This window comes from Saccostrea echinata, unplaced genomic scaffold (assembly GCF_033153115.1).
Source record: "Saccostrea echinata isolate AGI-Se365-2 ecotype Australia unplaced genomic scaffold, CSIRO_AGI_Sech_v1 ptg000010l, whole genome shotgun sequence".
Taxonomy (NCBI): Eukaryota; Metazoa; Mollusca; class Bivalvia; order Ostreida; family Ostreidae; genus Saccostrea; species Saccostrea echinata.
Genome location: NW_026889759.1, coordinates 10,909,809 through 10,927,944, shown reverse-complemented (window position 1 = coordinate 10,927,944; position 18,136 = coordinate 10,909,809). Strand labels below are relative to the sequence as shown.

The 18,136-nt window shown below is 33.2% G+C and overlaps 1 protein-coding gene across 2 annotated transcripts; it reads right to left on the bottom strand.

Moving 5' to 3' along the window:
* Positions 1–2,766: 2,766 nt before the first annotated feature.
* On the bottom strand, positions 2,767–18,136 carry LOC133184384 (wings apart-like protein homolog). Of its 2 annotated transcripts, none has more exons than XM_061319438.1 (16): positions 16,473–18,136; positions 16,293–16,379; positions 13,674–13,874; positions 13,247–13,383; positions 12,914–13,025; positions 12,188–12,433; positions 11,877–11,988; positions 9,441–9,544; positions 7,014–7,090; positions 5,869–6,011; positions 5,661–5,776; positions 5,403–5,543; positions 5,034–5,268; positions 4,733–4,821; positions 4,449–4,544; positions 2,767–2,836 (listed from the first exon to the last, which is right to left on the bottom strand). In XM_061319438.1, the coding sequence occupies exons 1-16, from the start codon at positions 18,129–18,131 to the stop codon at positions 2,771–2,773; spliced, it is 3,621 nt and encodes a 1,206-aa protein (XP_061175422.1). In that variant the 5' UTR covers positions 18,132–18,136; the 3' UTR covers positions 2,767–2,770. The 2 variants fall into 2 exon arrangements, with proteins under 2 accessions (XP_061175422.1, XP_061175423.1); XM_061319439.1 differs by having other exon boundaries at positions 16,317–16,379.

The window sequence follows — 18,136 nt, the reverse complement described above, 5'->3', positions numbered from 1 at the left end:
AAATTAAATAAACATAATTAAATATCCTGTGTAGTCTATTTGTGTACATAAACCAAGTTTTACAAAAATCAACTAAAGGTATTGTGAGCACTGAGCTCACAAAATGATACCCTCCCCACCCCGGGCTCTTATATCAGTAATATATGATAAATAATGTATATCATATTAATTGACAACGTCCAAATATCTGTACTTTCAGATTATAAATAGGAGGTGCACAATGACACTTTATTCAGTGGAAGTTGCAAATAAAGAGATGGGTACCCCAAATATCATAGAAAAAATGCCAGTGTCCATGCTTGCTATTGGAAACCTCAAATGTCTGTCCGATCAAAATATAAAAGAACAGCCCTATGTAATAAAGATTCTTTCTAGTGTCATTAATGGTATAAGAAGAGTTGCAAATAAGATACGGATACTTCCAATATTATAGGAAGAATGGCAGTGTCCAAGTTTTGCCATGGGAACCCCCAAATATCTGAAACATAAAATAGGAGGTACACGATTACCCTTATTTAAAAAAAAAATCTGTGAACGTTTCATAAAATTTTATGCATTCAATGGTATAGAAGATGGGTACCCCAATTTTATAGAAAGAATGGCAGTGTCCATGCTTTGCTATGGGGAAACCCAAAATATGTTTCCGATCGAAATGTACAAGAGGTCACAATGATACCATGTAATAAAGATTCTTTGAAAGTCTCGTTAAATTTTATTCAGTGGTATAGGAGGAATTGCGGATTAGAGACGGATACCTCCTATATTATAGGACGAATAGCAGTGTTCATGTTTTTGCTATTGGAAACCGCAAGTGTCCCATCGAGACGCTAAAATGTACATTTAGATGCACAATACTTCTATGAATTCAGTGGTGGTGTTGCAGGCTAGGGATGGCTACCGCGTGTTACGGACGGACACGCCCTTCCCAATATAACCCCCATAAACACACAAACTTTCCAAGCAGAGTTATAAACATTTAGGAAGAGAATTGGGGTTAAAATTACAAAGACACTTTTCCCTCTCCCTGTTGTCTTTGAGAGCTACAAAGCAGGCAATTTATCATGACCTGTTGTTCTTGAAAAAAAGTTGCTTTTTTAGAGCTGATATATTCAATGTAAAACTTATCTCCTTTTGTGACCTAACCATACCCCCAAGGACAAAACTTGGAACAAATTTTAATAAATCAAGTAGACTACATGGGAATGCTTGCATAATAATTTGACTAATCATGACCCTACTTTTCTAAGAAGGAAATTTTTTAATTTCTTCCCTTTACATTCCTATTTCAAATGTTGATCCTCCATTGTACATGGCATCAACCTTGCCATGAGAGTCGTCATTTGTAAAAATGTAAATCTGCACTAATGCGGGATGCTGCTATTCTGATCTTTTTCCTTATATAAAACTTTATTCCCTTGTTGTAGCCCTACCCTGTCCCCAGGACCGATGTGGATGCTTTGTGATCGAGGTCCTGTTTCTTGACATTTGATTTTTAAAAGATTTTCCTAGTCTCCTTGAGAATATTTTTGATCCCATACCCCCCCCCCCCCCTCCAAGACAGGACATGATTTGAACACTTCAATCCCCACTACATGGGAATACCTAAAACAGCACAAGACAGCCAGGATACTTCCAAACTATTTTCAGGTTCATTGACCCTCTGATAAGAGTGATAACGCCAACTTTCATTCCTTCACAAAAATGTCAAAAGGCCATTTCTGAAAAACTGCTGCGAGGAATGCTAATTAAATTAACATTTCTTGAAGTAAATCATTATCATTAAAGCAAAACTTTAAATGAAGGAAAAGAGGGGTGATGTACCTTAAAAACTTGTATATTTTGTTATATCAGCTCCCAATGTGACTACTTCTATCAGTTGCCAATTTAAAATGACAAAAATTTTTCCAATCCTCACAGTACTCTGCATAATTTTCCCCCCCTCTTCATCCCAAAGCACTTTTCCAGTTCCAACAGAGAATTTATTTGTTCACTGTTTATGCTTTGCAGGGACTACTTTAAGCAACACAAAAACCATAATCTCAAGTATGCATCAATTTGTATTTATTTAACAATGTACAGATGAAAATTCATTTCTGCAATTCAGTTCCACCCTTTTATACAGTGTAAAATGTCATAAATCATAAATTTTACAATCCCTCACTACAATGGTCAACACAGATAAAATTAATCTGCTAAATCATCCTCTCATCTCACTAACATTTCATTAGGTCAATCAACACTATGATTTCATCGGTGCAACATCCTAATATTTCATTCAGACATGTTTAACTAAATGCTACAGACAAAATAATATGAGAATGAAAATGTAAAACATAAACATCTATTGCTCCTGTTTTTTTTTTCTTTTAGAAAATATACAAAAAATTGAACAATATAAAAATAAGAGTCCAGCCTTTGATGTAAACTCAGCATAGCTGGACCCAGGGGAAGTAACCACTAAACATTGTCAAATGTCATGTCAATGCATCATTTGATGAAAGGTATTTTCAACACACTATCCATTAATTGCCAGATTAGGGATATTAAACAGTTCTTTCACATCAACATTATGCTGTCATCCCCTATGAAAATTTTTGCATGGTGACTGGTTTTCATTGCAGCAAATTTATTTTCTGTTCAACAAGTTGATGGTGTATGCTGTGATGTCTCATGGCCAAAATCACAAAGTAAAACAATGATCATATTTTTGCAGTAGTTTAAATCTGATCTGAATTTTGATTTGTTTCCATTGTGCTTTGATATTGATCTGCTAGCATCCCTCTAGAACTTCAATGACATGAGCTATTGACTTTCCTCCAGTACTTCCAATTGCACGCTGTAAAAGACCAAAACAAATATAATGCTAGAGGTTAACTCAAGTCACAAAATTGCCAAGTGTTAGGAAATATGACTTCTTTTTCCATCTTGTCTTGACACATCTACAAAGTTTGAGAAATTACAGATTCATCCACACTGTAGTAAAGACAAACACGTCATGTTGTAAAAGCTTTGTGTCATGAGAAATACTAATTTTACCTTAATATATGTGAATCAAGGAAAAAATGAAATGCCAAAAATAAAACAAAAATTTTTCCAAATAACAACACTTTTTTATTGTTTTTAGGAAACTGAGCTATCAGAATCAAACCTCCTCATCAATCCTAATAGCTTGAAGCAATGAAAAAATATAACTTCATCAACTTTCTCTTACTTGAATTAAAAAAAAAAACAAACTTTTGGAGAATCCATTTCAGATTTTCTAATCAGTCACGAAAGATTACATAAAGGCTAAAAGATACTGTCAGATTTTTGGTTATCAAACTTGTTCATGTTTTGTTAATAACTGCCGAGATTTTTTATGGCATCGAGCTCTTGAGCTCGAATGCCATGTAGTGGGCGACCAAACTTTACGCGACCGAATGTGTCAGTCCATGCATCTGCAAAAGAAAATAGCAATAACAAATGCATCGATTTCTGTGAAAATATTCACAGTGAATAATAGCTTGAAAATAAAATTGCATCAATTATATCTACAAATAATTTGTCACATAACAAAGATACTCTGTTTTAATTTTTATTTTCACACAAGAAAAACGTGACAGTTCTTGCGGATGAATTTCTAAAGAAAGGTTGTGTTGAATGACATGAATAATATTTACGAAGGAGAACCATGTAAACACAAACAACTTATATTAATAGGCGGTAAAATAACCACAATATTTAAATTAACACGAATGCTAGAAGACTAAAAGGATTGAATTTCCAACTGTAAACCTTACTTTTTACAATCTTATAACCAATTTTATCATAAAACTGAAGTTATTACTGCATTTCACCATTTCTTCCATATCGCATTTCGCCGTGTAGGCCTACCACGCCCGATCATATCTCGATCGAAGTCGCAACAGAGCGAGTTACGGTTGTTGTTTAGATGCACTAAAACAATGCTTAGACATTGACAATTAGAATAATATTCATATAAATTCATTAAATCCTTGATATTTCTTTAATTGACTGAAAAAAAGATGAGTTTGATATCCAGCATGAATGTGATCGACGGTGTCTAGTCAATTCGAACCCTGCTCTATTCGGACCATGGCATAATGTCCCAGACTGTAAATTTGACATTTTGTTTAAAACTTAACTTTTTATTAGTAAATTATTTGACCTACTGCTATCTTTAAATTAAAAAAAAAAATTTTTTTGAAATTGTTTTTCGTGTTCGATGCCATTGAAGCCTTTCAGGCTTTTGATTTTTGTATTGCTTAGATGAAACTTTAATTTTTGTTGGCACTGAAAAATATTAATCCAAATACATGAACATTTACAAAAAAGGAAATACAGTCTCACCGTTAAATTCATACACCCTAAGAATTCTAAACAGGAAATAAAGTCTCACCATTAAATTCATACACCCAAAGAATTCTAAACTGGAAATAAAGTCTCACCGTTAAATTCATAAACCCTAAGAATTTCTTCAAAATTGTAATAAGATCTTCAAAACTTCCAGACTCTAAATGATTCTTTACTTGGCTGACATACATCTGAAAAGACACAAAATTTTATTCTTACATAGGTAAATTGGACACAAAAGTGTTCCTATATATTAAAAATAATATATAATTATTAATTAATATATATATAATTATAAATGTTCCTGAGATGAATTATACTGATACAAGAATAAATACAAAATATTCAGAAAATGGAAATGAGGTCAATGACTACTTACAGAATTATCCTGTATTAGACAGCCCAGGAGTAAGGCCACATATGCAGCTATTACACTGTTCTCCATGTGTTTGCCTGCCCTATGTAAAGCTGTAAAATCAAAGTACAAAATATCAAAATTACACTCTGACAAAAATTAGCTCCAAATTGTTTTTCATTTTTATATTTGTCCAATAAGGTGACCCATAAATTATCTCTCAGACTGATAGAAATTATCACACAGACGAACAGCATACACAATGTGCCTTGTCACTGAAATATTTTTAAAGAAAAGAGAGTTGTCTTCCTCTACAAGTCCTTACCTTTAGTAAATGTTTCTTCATCATCCAGATTATCTGCTTTGTCATCCACTGGTGACTCAACCCGACTTGTATCTTTTCCCTCCTTGTCCTTCTTTGCAGAAGCTACAACCCACTCAATCCCCGAGTCTGACTCCTTCCACTCCCCACTTTTGTTCGGTGAAGCTTTTGGGGTCGAGGGCTCACCAAAATCTTGTTCTTCCATGGTTTTAGCAATTTCAAATCTTGTAGAAAAAACCTGTGGAAAAACATTTTGAATCTTTTTTTCAATTGAATAAAACATGAAAAGCCTTAAGACCATGTTTGCAAAGGAGTAATTATTTAAAATGCTTAATCAAAGAAAGCCAGTAAACTTTCTGATGACATGCTCACCTCACAAAGTGCTTTGGTAGCTGGGACTTGCACCTGTGCATTTTCTGGAGCCACCTCATAAGACCTGCAGGTCTCCGACTCCACTAGCTTTCTTTTGTTGACCCCACAATGTTCCACCATGTTAATCAGTAAACCTAAACTCTGAAATTGACACAAGATTCAGAAAATGAAAATAAGCTCTCCCACTGAGTATCAAATATTTTATTAAAATCTGTTCTTTGAAAGAAATTATCAGCTGCATAGCGTAAACAAACTTACCAGAACAAGCATGTCAAATCTCATATCCACAGGAACATATCGGGGTGTGTCCAGTACACAGATCAGGGCTGTCTTGATGAAGCCTTCTTGGTCTCCCACTTTTGTGCAACCAAACTCTAAATATGGAAAGAAAACATGACATCAATACTTCTTTTCTGGTAAATTACAAAATCTATTAAGCAAACTCTGTTGATAATAAGGTTCTCACCATTATCATGAGTGATGTTGATAAGGACTCGTAGTATAGCCAACACCAGACTAAGAATGACATATCCTGTTGATCCCTTGTCTATGTTCTCAGAGCTATTGATTGGGTAAACAGGAAAGCATTTCTCACACAGACTAAGAGCTCTGAAATGGTACAAACAAGAAGTCTGTGAGCCAATGCCCACTAATAATACCCCCGCTCTGATGTGAATACACAAGTTCAGTTATGGACAAACACAGTGATAATCAGGAAATTGACATCGGATTTGTAAAAACTGAATCCCAACATATGGCATGCCTAAACAAAGAAAAAATTTCAAGCATCTGCGATGAGTAGTTGCTGAGAAAACTACGACCAAAATTTATTATGTATGGTACGGACAGACGCACGGATAAACAGGAAGTTGACATCGGATTTGTTCCAAAAATGAATCCTATTATATGGCATGCCTAAACAAAGATTGAGCTAAAATTTCAAGCATCTGCAATGAGTAGTTGCTGAGAAAACTACGACCAAAATTTGTTATGTATGGTACGGACAGACGCACGGATAAACAGGAAGTTGACATCGGATTCGTACAAAAATGAATCCCACCATATGGCATGCCTAAACAAAGAGTGTGTTAAAATTTCAAGCACCTCTGATGAGTAGTTGCTGAGAAAACTGCGACCAAAGTTTGTTACGGACAGACAGACAGACGGACAGACAGACAGACAGACAGACACACAAGGGTAAAACAGTATACCCCCCTCTCCTTCGGAGCGGGGGTATAAAAATTCTCACTTTTATTTACTTCATTTTCTATATCTAGAAATAAGATATAGCGTGAATGTTCATAAATTTTGCTAGCTTTTACAAATAACATTTGAGAAAATAAGGATTGACAAAAAATGAACATCAGTCTATCAAAGTTTTCAGGACATAATATGAGTTTAAATATTGCTTTCCACACTTTCGTGTAAAAGGATCTTTTCTTTTCAAAACTGTAAACAATATATTGCTTAAACAAGGATGTGAAACCTATCTGGGAAATAAATTTAATCTATGGTACCAGGAACTGAAATGCTAGAAGGATGTTTAAAAATTTTCAACATAAAACATTTTTTTTCTTTGAAAACGTCACAAGAATTAATGAATCATTATACCTGCATAAAGAAGTCACTAGAATGCCTGCCTTGTATGAAATGAGATACAGCTGATTATCAGTGTTCACAAAGGACACCTGCAAAGATAGATATAAACCATTGATATAATAAAGTGAAAATTCAGAACAGAGATGACTTTGCAATATTACTCTACCATAATTTTAGAGGATCTGCTAGACAGTACCAAGAGCACTGTTTATTCTGAATGTATAATCTCTAACTTTTCTTCATTGCATTTGTTAAAATCAAAACCCTAAAAGGCTTTAATGGCATCGAACACGAAAAACAATTTCAAAACATTTTTTTTTAATTTGAAGATAGCAGTAGGTCAAATAAGTGACTAGTAAAAATGTTAAGTTTTAAACAAAATGTCAAAATTATAGTTTGGGGCATTATGCCATGGTCCGAATAGAACAGGGTTCGAATTGACTAGACACCATAGAACATGTTCTTGCTGGAAATCAAACTCATCTTTTTTTAAGTCAGTTAAAGAACTGTCAAGGATTTAATGAATTCATATGAATATTTTTCTAATTGTCAATGTCTAAGCATTGTTTTAGTGCATCTAAACAACAACCGTAACATGCTTTGTTATGACTACGATTGAAATATGATCGAGCGTGGTAGGCCTAAAATTTAAAATGCGATATGGAAGAAATGGTGAAATACAGTAATAACTTCAGTTTTTATCATAAAATTGGTTATAAGATTTTAAAAGTAAGGTTTAGATTTGGAAATTCAATCCTTTTAGTCTTCTAGTATCCGTGTTTAATTTCGTGGTCATTTTATCGCCTATTTAGTTGTCTGTGTTTACATGGTTCTCCTTCGTAAATGTTATTCAAGTCATTCAACACAGGCTTTTTTTTTTAGAAATTCATCCGCAAGAACTGTCGCGTTTTTCTTGCGTGAAAATAAAACAGGGTATCTTTGTTATGAGACAGAATTATTTGTAGATATAATTGATGCAATTTTATTTTCAAGCTATTATTCACTGTGAACATTTTCAAAGAAAATGATGCAATGTTACTGCAATTTTCTTTTGCGGATGCATGGACGTACACATTCGGTCGCATAAAGTTTGGTCGCCCACTACATGGCATTCGAGCTCAAGAGCTCGATGCCATAAAAAATATACATGTATATCTTTACATTATAAAGGTTAGTTGTATGGCAATATTTCAAACATTCATTAATATACTGATTAAACGAAACTCAATTGGATAGCCCCATCTGTTTCACAGTTATCATAGTAGCAATGTTTGTTTTTTTTTTGACTGAAAGTAATTAATATTCCTCAGAAGCATAGAATTCTAAATATGGATATCAAATATTTAGATTTGGCCTAAAGCATTCTAAAGAGGCAGATTTTGTCTTGATCGATGCGAGACAAATGTGAAAATTTGATGATTGTTATGAAAGTTATGTCTTCAGAACAACTTTGTATTTCATAAAGAGTTTTTTTTACCAAACATCAAACATTTAAAATACTTTTTTTCAATTGACTTATAACTACAAAATGCAAATACTAATTGCCAATACTAAATGCAAAACAGCTTGTTTTAAAATCAACATTAATTAAACAAACACAAAACATAAGCAATTTAGAATTAATTTTTTTCCCCATTTGAAGTCATGCAAAATATTACTTTACCAATATACATGTATATCATAATACATGTTTGGGTATCAGTCTCAAGGTTAAGCATAGCCTTTTTTATAACAACAAACTGAATATTTGTGCCAGATTTTTTTTTTTTTTTTGAATGAGGCTGAACACTAGAAGAAATTAGAAGTTTGAGAAGCTTTGAGGGAATAATATATATACATACAACATAAAACATTTGATCAGAAAAGCTCTGTCAAGCCTATGGCCTGGGTGAGCTAGGTGAACAAGAAGAAGAATACTAACAAAAATTGACAAAGTTTAGGAAGTTACCAACCTCAAAGTGCCACCATTCTCTGTCCCGAACTAACTGATACCCAAATTAATCAATTTGATGCTATGAAAGCCATCAAAATTTATCTCTTTTTTATACACCATCTTCAATTTTTCAATATTCAGTAAAAAAAATTCAATCAGTATCTTGGTCTTCCCTCAATAATTTGATCATCTCATTACAACAGTCTTGACTCTTGTTAATACCCCTCCAAAAAATTATTTTATGATCCACATTCATTGCACATTTTTAGGATGGGATTATTTATTTGCCAAAAAATCTTGAGAAATATTAATATCTTTTTCATTATAAATCTGTCATTTCTGAGTTTAACTAGTGTTAAGGACATTCATGTGTAGACACTGCTAAAAATGATGAAAAGCTGCAAACATGTATTAAGAAAACTTGGAACTTCGATAATTTGACTTTAATTTCGATGTATATCTTTTGATTAACATTTCTCTAATCAATATTCTTTCCAATATCTTACATTTTCCAGCACTCGTAGACATCTGTCTATTTTCTTCATGTTTTCCAGCATACTGTCTGTAACCAAGGTGGTGTCATCTCCCAAAGCTTCTATACATGAACACACTGAAAAAAAGATACATTTTATTACATTTTTTAAAATGGAGCTGAAAAACATGAATATTTACTCTCTATGCCCACTCTTCCAGACTTGGGACATTTTCAACATGGTGAAAAGGATATACTTTACATGAATTATGTTCAAAAGTTAAATCTTAATCCAGTTAAAGTCTTATAAAAAAAGTTAACAGTTTACTACATGTCTAATTCAATTTTTTTTATCCTATCCTGTACACATACTTATTTTAGTGGTAATCATATTTTAGCGCCTTCCTGCTGCTTCTTGTCCCATAATTTACGTACATGCTAATATATGATTGAAACTAATACAAGCCATTGTTAAAACTCTAGTGCCCCAATATATGATTGCACAGATCAGTTGAATTTTAAGTGTGCTAATTTATGTTTATGTTTACAGTAAATATGACAATATAATTTCCTTGAAAATTAAGTTGTACCTTTCTCTACCCTCAGAAGACTTACCGTAAGTTTTGGAAGATAAGACGATACTTTTTTTCTCAGAACCGCTGGGGTCGTCTTATTTAACGAATCGACCTATCTAAGGCTCAAGTTTACGAAAAATGCCTCCAAATCAGTAAAATTTACGTCAATTTTAAAGCAAATCTGTGCCATTTTCATATTTTTTAAAATTATTTTACCGAGAAAAAAAATAATAAACAATAAAGAATTAAATATTTATTCCATTGATTTCTTACAAAATAAGTTCCATTAAATATCCGTCGATGTACAAAAAAAAAACTTATTACCGGTATATCATCTAGTAATTAATGTCTCAAAGTATATTTACAACATGCTGTGTCCATCTTGTGAAGTTGGAAGTCGCAATCGTTTACTAAAAAGAAAACCGCAGCCGTATCAAAATTTAAATTACAGAAGAGTTTTCACAATCGCAATTATAATCTTTTTTTTTTACCATTTATTTGTAACGATTAATTGAAATAGTATGCCTAAATATTTGTTCATTGTCTTGTGATATTCATTTAAATGTAAAATGCGTGAAGTAAATTGTTGCCAGTAAATTCCTAAATTTATTTACCAAATATACCGCTAGTAATAACTATTTTGTTTTATATCTTAATTAATTATAATAAAACGAACTTATCTTGAATATACTATTATACGTTTTTGGAAGTTATAAATTCATTTATTTACGATACGTTATTTTTTATTCACAGTTTTTTTGTTTTAAAAAATAAATATTTTTTTAAATGATAGAATTGAAAGCTTCCTCGTACCCAAGGGGTACACTGAATTATACACAGATTGGCTTCTAATAGAATTTTAATTGTCTGACAGATAAAGGGATATACACTGTGTACACAAAGGTGTTAACACCTGTGTTGGTTAAAACACCTGCGGGGCATGATTAACAGATCCACGTGCCGTTACAGGGGTATTAGTGCTATACATCATTGAACAAACAAAACTGTGAAATTCTTGATGACTGTTAAATTGCGAATGTACTCTCAATTAAATTTATTTTTTACTACAATATCTCATGCAAAATTATAGCATGTTAATATGATTAATTTCATTTACGCACTGTTACATGTAATAGTCATTTGCGTGTTTTAGCAAATCCCTAGACAAGAAAATGTAAAAATGGCGGTCATCGAAGTTAATTTTTTACCCCGGTAATTAATGTCGTAATAAAATGTGTCCACGATGTTCTAAAATGGAAATGATTATTGTTTGATTTCGGGTATTTCCCTAATTCTAGCTGTTTTATACTACCGTATTTATGTGTTTAACGACAGAGTCAAACTACGACGGCATTGAACAGGCAAGTTGGAGAAAATACGTTATATCACAATTCAAGGAAGTTTTAACTACGTTTGTATAAAACACTATTAAAATACTGTACTCATAAAAATACTAGTTTATTTTCTCAATACGTTAATATCACGGGCTAAGTTAAAGAGGTTTACATGTTCTGATACGTAGTATCTACGTAAGAATCTCTAGAAATCGATAAACAAAGCCTCGTCGTATCTTCCGAATTCGTCCTATCTAAGGATTTTTTTAAAAATTACAGCTGAAAATGAGCCTTTCGACCTATACACCCCATCGACATATACCCCAAAACTTACGGTAATAGGTCCAAATAAATAAACACTTTTCTATCCTGAAATATCACCATAAAAACATTTCGCAAGAGTGATAAAGCCATTGTGACCTCTGATCATTATATTGAATGTTATAATAGTTTTGTTTCTAGGTTCATACTTTGTTTCAAAATGAAATTGTTGATAGGTGCAACATGTATGGACTAAGAAAAAAGGGTGATTAGTAGGATTAAGACTGTAAAGAAACCAACCAGTGTCTACAATGTGGTCTAGAGCCCCCAAGCTCCGTAATTCCTCCTTGAACCATTCTCCTGCTCGACGTGACGTTAAACTCAGCAGAGATTCCATGGCAAGATTTCCTGTCTGAAAAATGAGCAAAATTTTCTTATTAAAATCCATGGCTTAAATTCCTGTATTTTGACAATGTTGCAACAATATATTTGTTGCTGCAGAATTATATGTCATGTATGAATCTCATTTTAAAGGATTCAATGCTTTATGAGATTCTTGTTTTCTCAGTCCTTTACTTTAAGCATTACATGTATACAAAATTTTCTCTTACTGAGACATCCTCTAACTCTGGTAGATTAGTGGCCCCACCCTCAGCCTTCCACTGCACGTACACCTCTCGAGCACGATCTTTGTTACGGTTCAGGGTTCTCTTTCCCATCAGAGTAACACTCTGTTCCTCCTGATTGTCCACCGCTAGCAGCTTCAACATCAGATCCAGACTCTGTCGATCCAGGTCCATGTTCAGTCGATCTCGACTCATCATAAACATCAACAAGGCAGTGCACAGAGATAAACTCTGAAAGGAGATATTTTTATTCATGATGACAATTTACACAATGATGACAATTACTACAAATAAATCACAACTGTTACTAATTAATTTGATAAAAATCATTTATAAAAATTTAATTATTTCAAAAGACTATCATCCATTACTTAAAACTTGATGATGTTTGAGATTTTTAAGATGTTGTGTTACTTGATCACAACAAAACTTGATAAATGGCAGAATTCAACTCATCAAATGGCAGACTTCAACATAGGACATGTTGAGACAATGCATATTTGTACATTGCACATCTTAAATGTTTAGCTTCTCTTACAAATGCTAAACTTCTAATAACAATCTTTAACAGAATTGGGAATCTGATATCAAAGATATTCTTATAATAAAATATATCAATAGGCATAAAATCAGCCAGGATTAATCTAGTGCACCTCACTAAACTTATTTATAGAACAGAAACTTAACAATAAATTACAAACTACTGCTTACTGGATCAGAAACAGCATCCTTCAGATGACCAAATATCTTAGCCACAGTTCCATGGGCTCGTAGGTGCATTCTAAATGCTGGTAAAATACTCTTCTGGGCAAGACCAATACAACTGTAGAACAAAATTTCTTATTCTATACCAGTAATAATTACAATAAAGATTTATAGAATAAACAATTATCAGAAATGCTATACATTGAAACAATACCTAAAACACAAAATAAGTTTTCAAACACAATATCAAGAAAATATCCTGTGGTAAACAATGTAAAAGGCTTTGGTAATATCTCTCAGTGAATACAATATGTAACCATGTTTTATTTTGAGCCATACCTGAGACACCTGGTGGACATGGGTTCTCCTTCCTGTATCCCAGACAACAGATACTCTACATCATCAGCAAACTCCTGGGTCTCTCCATGTTCCTGACACTCATGGGCCTCCTTCACATTCCTCACCACAGTGTAAAGCTAAAAATAAGAAAAGTTACATAATATTTATTTATATATTTCAAGGCCTTAGTGACAGGAATATCAATTAGAATGAGTTTAATGACCTAGAGTGTGTTTGATAATACATCCAACATTGTTTTAATATGATTCCAATCATGTACAAGTTCTTCTCCTTTCAAAACGAGATGATCTTCTTGTCTTAGCAAAAAATTTTCGGCACAAATGGTAATACAAATTACAAAATTCTTACTTCCACCTACAACATTTGAATTTAATAAAGTTAGTAAAGTATCTAAAAATGTTTTTACCTGTTTGTGCTCTTTATTGATGTGAACAGAAGTATATGCCTCATCTCCCTCTCTGTCTGGCCAGTGAACAGCACGGGTCAGCTTAGGGGGCTCCTCAGGGGGTTTCTTGGCCTCTGGTCCAGACTGGGGCCACGTTGAGTAACGGGTCAGTTTAGGAGGACCACTCTGTGAACCATTTTCTTCCTCTTGATTCTGCTTGTTCTAAAACAGCAGATGAAGTATAAACTTCAAGAAAATGGACAATAACAATTTAAAATGGCCCTAAGAGCAATTTATTTTATTGCAGAGATTATAGAAGATGATAGACTGGTTTAAAGTTTCAAAACAGATGTGACTTAACATTCAGATTTTAAGACATGAATTTGAGGTATGTAATTTTTTTTTTCCTCCAAGATACTTGCAACAAGAAATGATTACTAATAATAGGTAATATCTGTCAATCTATCATATTAAATGCTTAGGTACATGCAAAACATTATATACTGACATTTATGAAAGTATGATTTAAGCTTTAGCATCAGGGCTCAAAAAAAAGGCTCTCTGGCCTGGGCCAGTGAAATCTGAAGTATGCTCAGTGCTTTATAAAGCACAGGGGCAGGACAGATTAGTTAGGTTTACTGCCAACAAATTGTCAGACCATTATCTACATCTAAGTGTTCAAAGAGATGATCCTTAAACCCCCAATCCCCTCCCAAAAAATTGATGGTCCTACCAAAATACCTATTTGTAATCTACCATTTCCATTATGATGATGATAAAACCGACATACATGTATGTTTCAGTGCATGATCTTCATTTGATTTTGTCTCAAGTGAAAGTTATTAAAACATAAGAATGGATAAAAAACATAGTCTGTTCACAATAGTTTATAAAATTCAGACTAGAATTTATTTTCACTGGTCAACTGGGTCACTGATATTTATCAATCGACCAGTAATTTTTTTCTTTTAACAGACAGACTCACCAGTGAAAAATAAATATTATTTCGAGCCCTGAGCATCAATATATTAAGTTAACTAAAATTCTTAATACATATAAAAAGATAAAAAGCAAAATTTTTATATGAAAAATGAAATTGCATGCTACAGAAAAGGTAAACACTCATATTTCCAAATAAAGATATCAAAATGCAGAGTATGAAACTAAAATCTACAAAGGTAATCTAGGTCCTACAAATTAAGATTAGTAAAGTTATATAGTTATAATATAATGAATTAAATGCAAATAAATACATCGCATATATGTAATCAAGTTGTAATAATATGTATTAATCAATATAGTGCATTAGACATACATTCATCTGAAATTCCAATTTCAGTCAACTGTTTCAGACAGATTGGTTTTACTTGTCATAACATTCTTTTTGGTCAAGCAGCAATACATTGATTATATTTCAACTAATTAAAAAAAAATTCTGCTAGTTCTTAAACTAGAAACTATTTTCCAAAAAATTATTTCAAATTATATCAAAACTGGCTTTGAAAAACAAATGAAATGATATATTCACTACTAACACACATTCATTGTGTTTAACGTAAGAGAAACTTTAAATCCAATTAACTGTTACTGTATTTTTATGAGAAAACATTTACATTCTTTTTTTTAAATATACAGGTATTGAACATGGAAAGAGAATTTTTTTTACGGAGTTTGACACTAAATGTAAAAAGTGAACTGAATTCATAAATTTTTTTAGGTCCACCTGATGAGCTGAAATCTGTCCACTACAGGAAATTGTAGTTGGATAAAAAAAAATTGTGAATTGAATATTTTTAAAATAAAATTACATATTATGTTTAAATGAACAGGAATCTTTTGTGATCTTATTATATCATTATATTGCATCCATCAATTTTTAGCTTAAGTAATTCATATTTTGTGTTTTCAATGCAAAACAACGAGGTGATAGGAACACAGTCCTTATTTTCTTCATGAATTCGCTAAAAATGTCCAATTTGACATTCATTCACAAAGATCATAAATATTCTATGGGGTTTGAACAAGGGGTCAATGACAGAAAATACCCTGATGTATGAAAATTTTTGTTGAATTTTAGGAAAACTGATTCAAAAATGATGATGTGAGTGTTCACCATGCAATTCAAGGTTTGAACAGAAGACCAGAAGTCAATTTTCTCTACTCTATTTTTCTTCATTACATGCTTCTGGTAGGCATTAATAGAGGTATCAAACAATATGATAAATGTATGACATACAAAATAATCTTTTTGTGTTTACCAGTACATATTCATTTATATATGATGAGTAGCTGTAGGTATGAATTAGATAAGCATCATGATCTCCCCCCCCCCCCCCCCCCCAAACTTCATATGCTAAATAATGGAATAAATTAAATGTTATCACTAATATCCCCTTCCTCAACTCAATAAAAAAAATCCTTTTCATTGGTTTCAAACTATTCAAAGTACTTCTCTCCTTAACTCTATTCAAATGAAACGGTGTGCACTAAAAAAATGTCAATTTTGAAAGATCTACTATAATTTGAGAAGATCTACAAGAAATTTGGACTTTTGGACCACTATAATAGAAAATTAGTGTCAAACCCTGAAACACACAATGAATGTGGTATTAAAGCAAAGCAAACAAAAGCAATATGCACATTTCTTTGCATCATCATGGTTACCCGTTCCTCTTCATCAAAATCTTCTTGCCAGGACCTCACGTTATATGTTGCTTTTGCTGGTGACTGTTAAAGAAAACAGAGGATAATATTTATTTTTAATAAGCAATTCAAACATTATCATGTGTACACATTAATTAACTAAGTTTTTTTCAGTACCTTCCTTGGACTTGGAGACACCTTCTTTTGTGCTGTCCTTGTATTCTTAGATTTAAATATCTTGCGTTCTCTACTGGGTTGTTTGAATTCTTCTGTGGATTCTTGAGAAGATGGCATCTCCTGTGAACTTTCCATCTCCCCCTCTGAGGACTGACTATCCCCATTATCCTCCCTCTGAAGCTCTTCCACTCTTTTTAGTTTTATTGGGATTTCCCTATATGTTTCACCCTCCAGAATTTCTTCTTGTGAATTCTCGGGAGTTTTATCAACATCCATTTCTTCAAATCCAAAAGCAGTGTCTTTATCCTCAGAGGTGACCGATTCTTGTTGAGAGACAATAGAATCATCCACCTGTGGTTCTAAGACTGGTGCCTCCTCCTCATTGACAGCTGTATCTTCTGAAGGAACAGGGACCTCTTTTTCCTCTCCTTCATCCTCCACCTTGTTTCTGGACTTAAAGATCTTATTTTTTCTGGGTTTTGTATCCTTTGTTTTGTTTGAATCTTTTAGAGGTGCTGGGGTATACTTTGGTTCTTGCTTTAGATTAATAAGGGTCTCTATTGGAGGAACAGATGGTTTAGATGCATCTTCTGCTTTCCTCTTCTGGGGGCGCCGTCTATTTCTAATGATAATTGGTTTTGGTGGGATGGCTTGATATTCTTCCTTTTGGGGTTTTTCTCCTTCTTCTGATGCTTTTGCATTTGGATCTCGAACTTTGTAGGTTCTTACTGGATGAAGTTTTGTTGTTCCTTGAGCAGGTGGTTTTGGAGAGCAAATCACAATCAATGTGGATCCTTTTCCATGTTTGATTTCACTCTGCTGAAGAACTTTGCTATTATTCATCCGTCCCACTGGGTCATCCCCTTGTGGTGTGTACTCAAAGTTGCCATACACAGCAGGATCCATGTAACGGCTGCGGAAATTCAGCACAGTTGCCCCACAGCTCTCATCATCATCTGACTGAAGAATATGAGTTCTTGACGTAATCTTTTGTGCCCTTTTACCTCTGCCATATATTGAATTTCCTTCTTCATCATTTTTATCTGAGAAAACATCGGTCCTTTCTGAAAATGGAATAGAAGAATCTTCCATCTCCTCTTTTGTGATGCCTTCACTTTCTTCCTCTTCTTGTATTTGCTCTGGTGTTTCCTCTGCTGCTTTCTCCTTTTTAACTGAACGTGAATATGTTCTAACTGGTCTTTTAAACATAACTGGTTCCAGATCATCATCATCATCATCATTATTTATAGACTCACTTTCCTCCTTTTCCACTTTAGGAGAATGTGTTGGAACCTCAGCTGGAACTTGCTTCTTTGATGTTTTGGTTACATTAGCAATAGCAGGTCTGCCTAATCCAGAAGAAGCACTTGGAGCACTGCTGTTATTTGCTGGAATTTTCTTTTTGAAGCTCTCATCTTCTTCTAGGTCAAAGGAAAATTCATCTACAGTCTCATTTTCCACTTTCACTTTATTAAATGTAACCTGGAAAGGATCATCTTTTCTTACTCGTGTGAATGACGTGTCTCCCCATTTGGTTTTTTCTGCTTTAATTGGCACTGGTGGGGCAGATTTGTTGTTTAAGACATCATCAAATGCTCGACTGGCAGCAGAATCTTTACCAGTAAATTTACTGTAAGTTTTATATGTCTTACTTGCCATTCTGA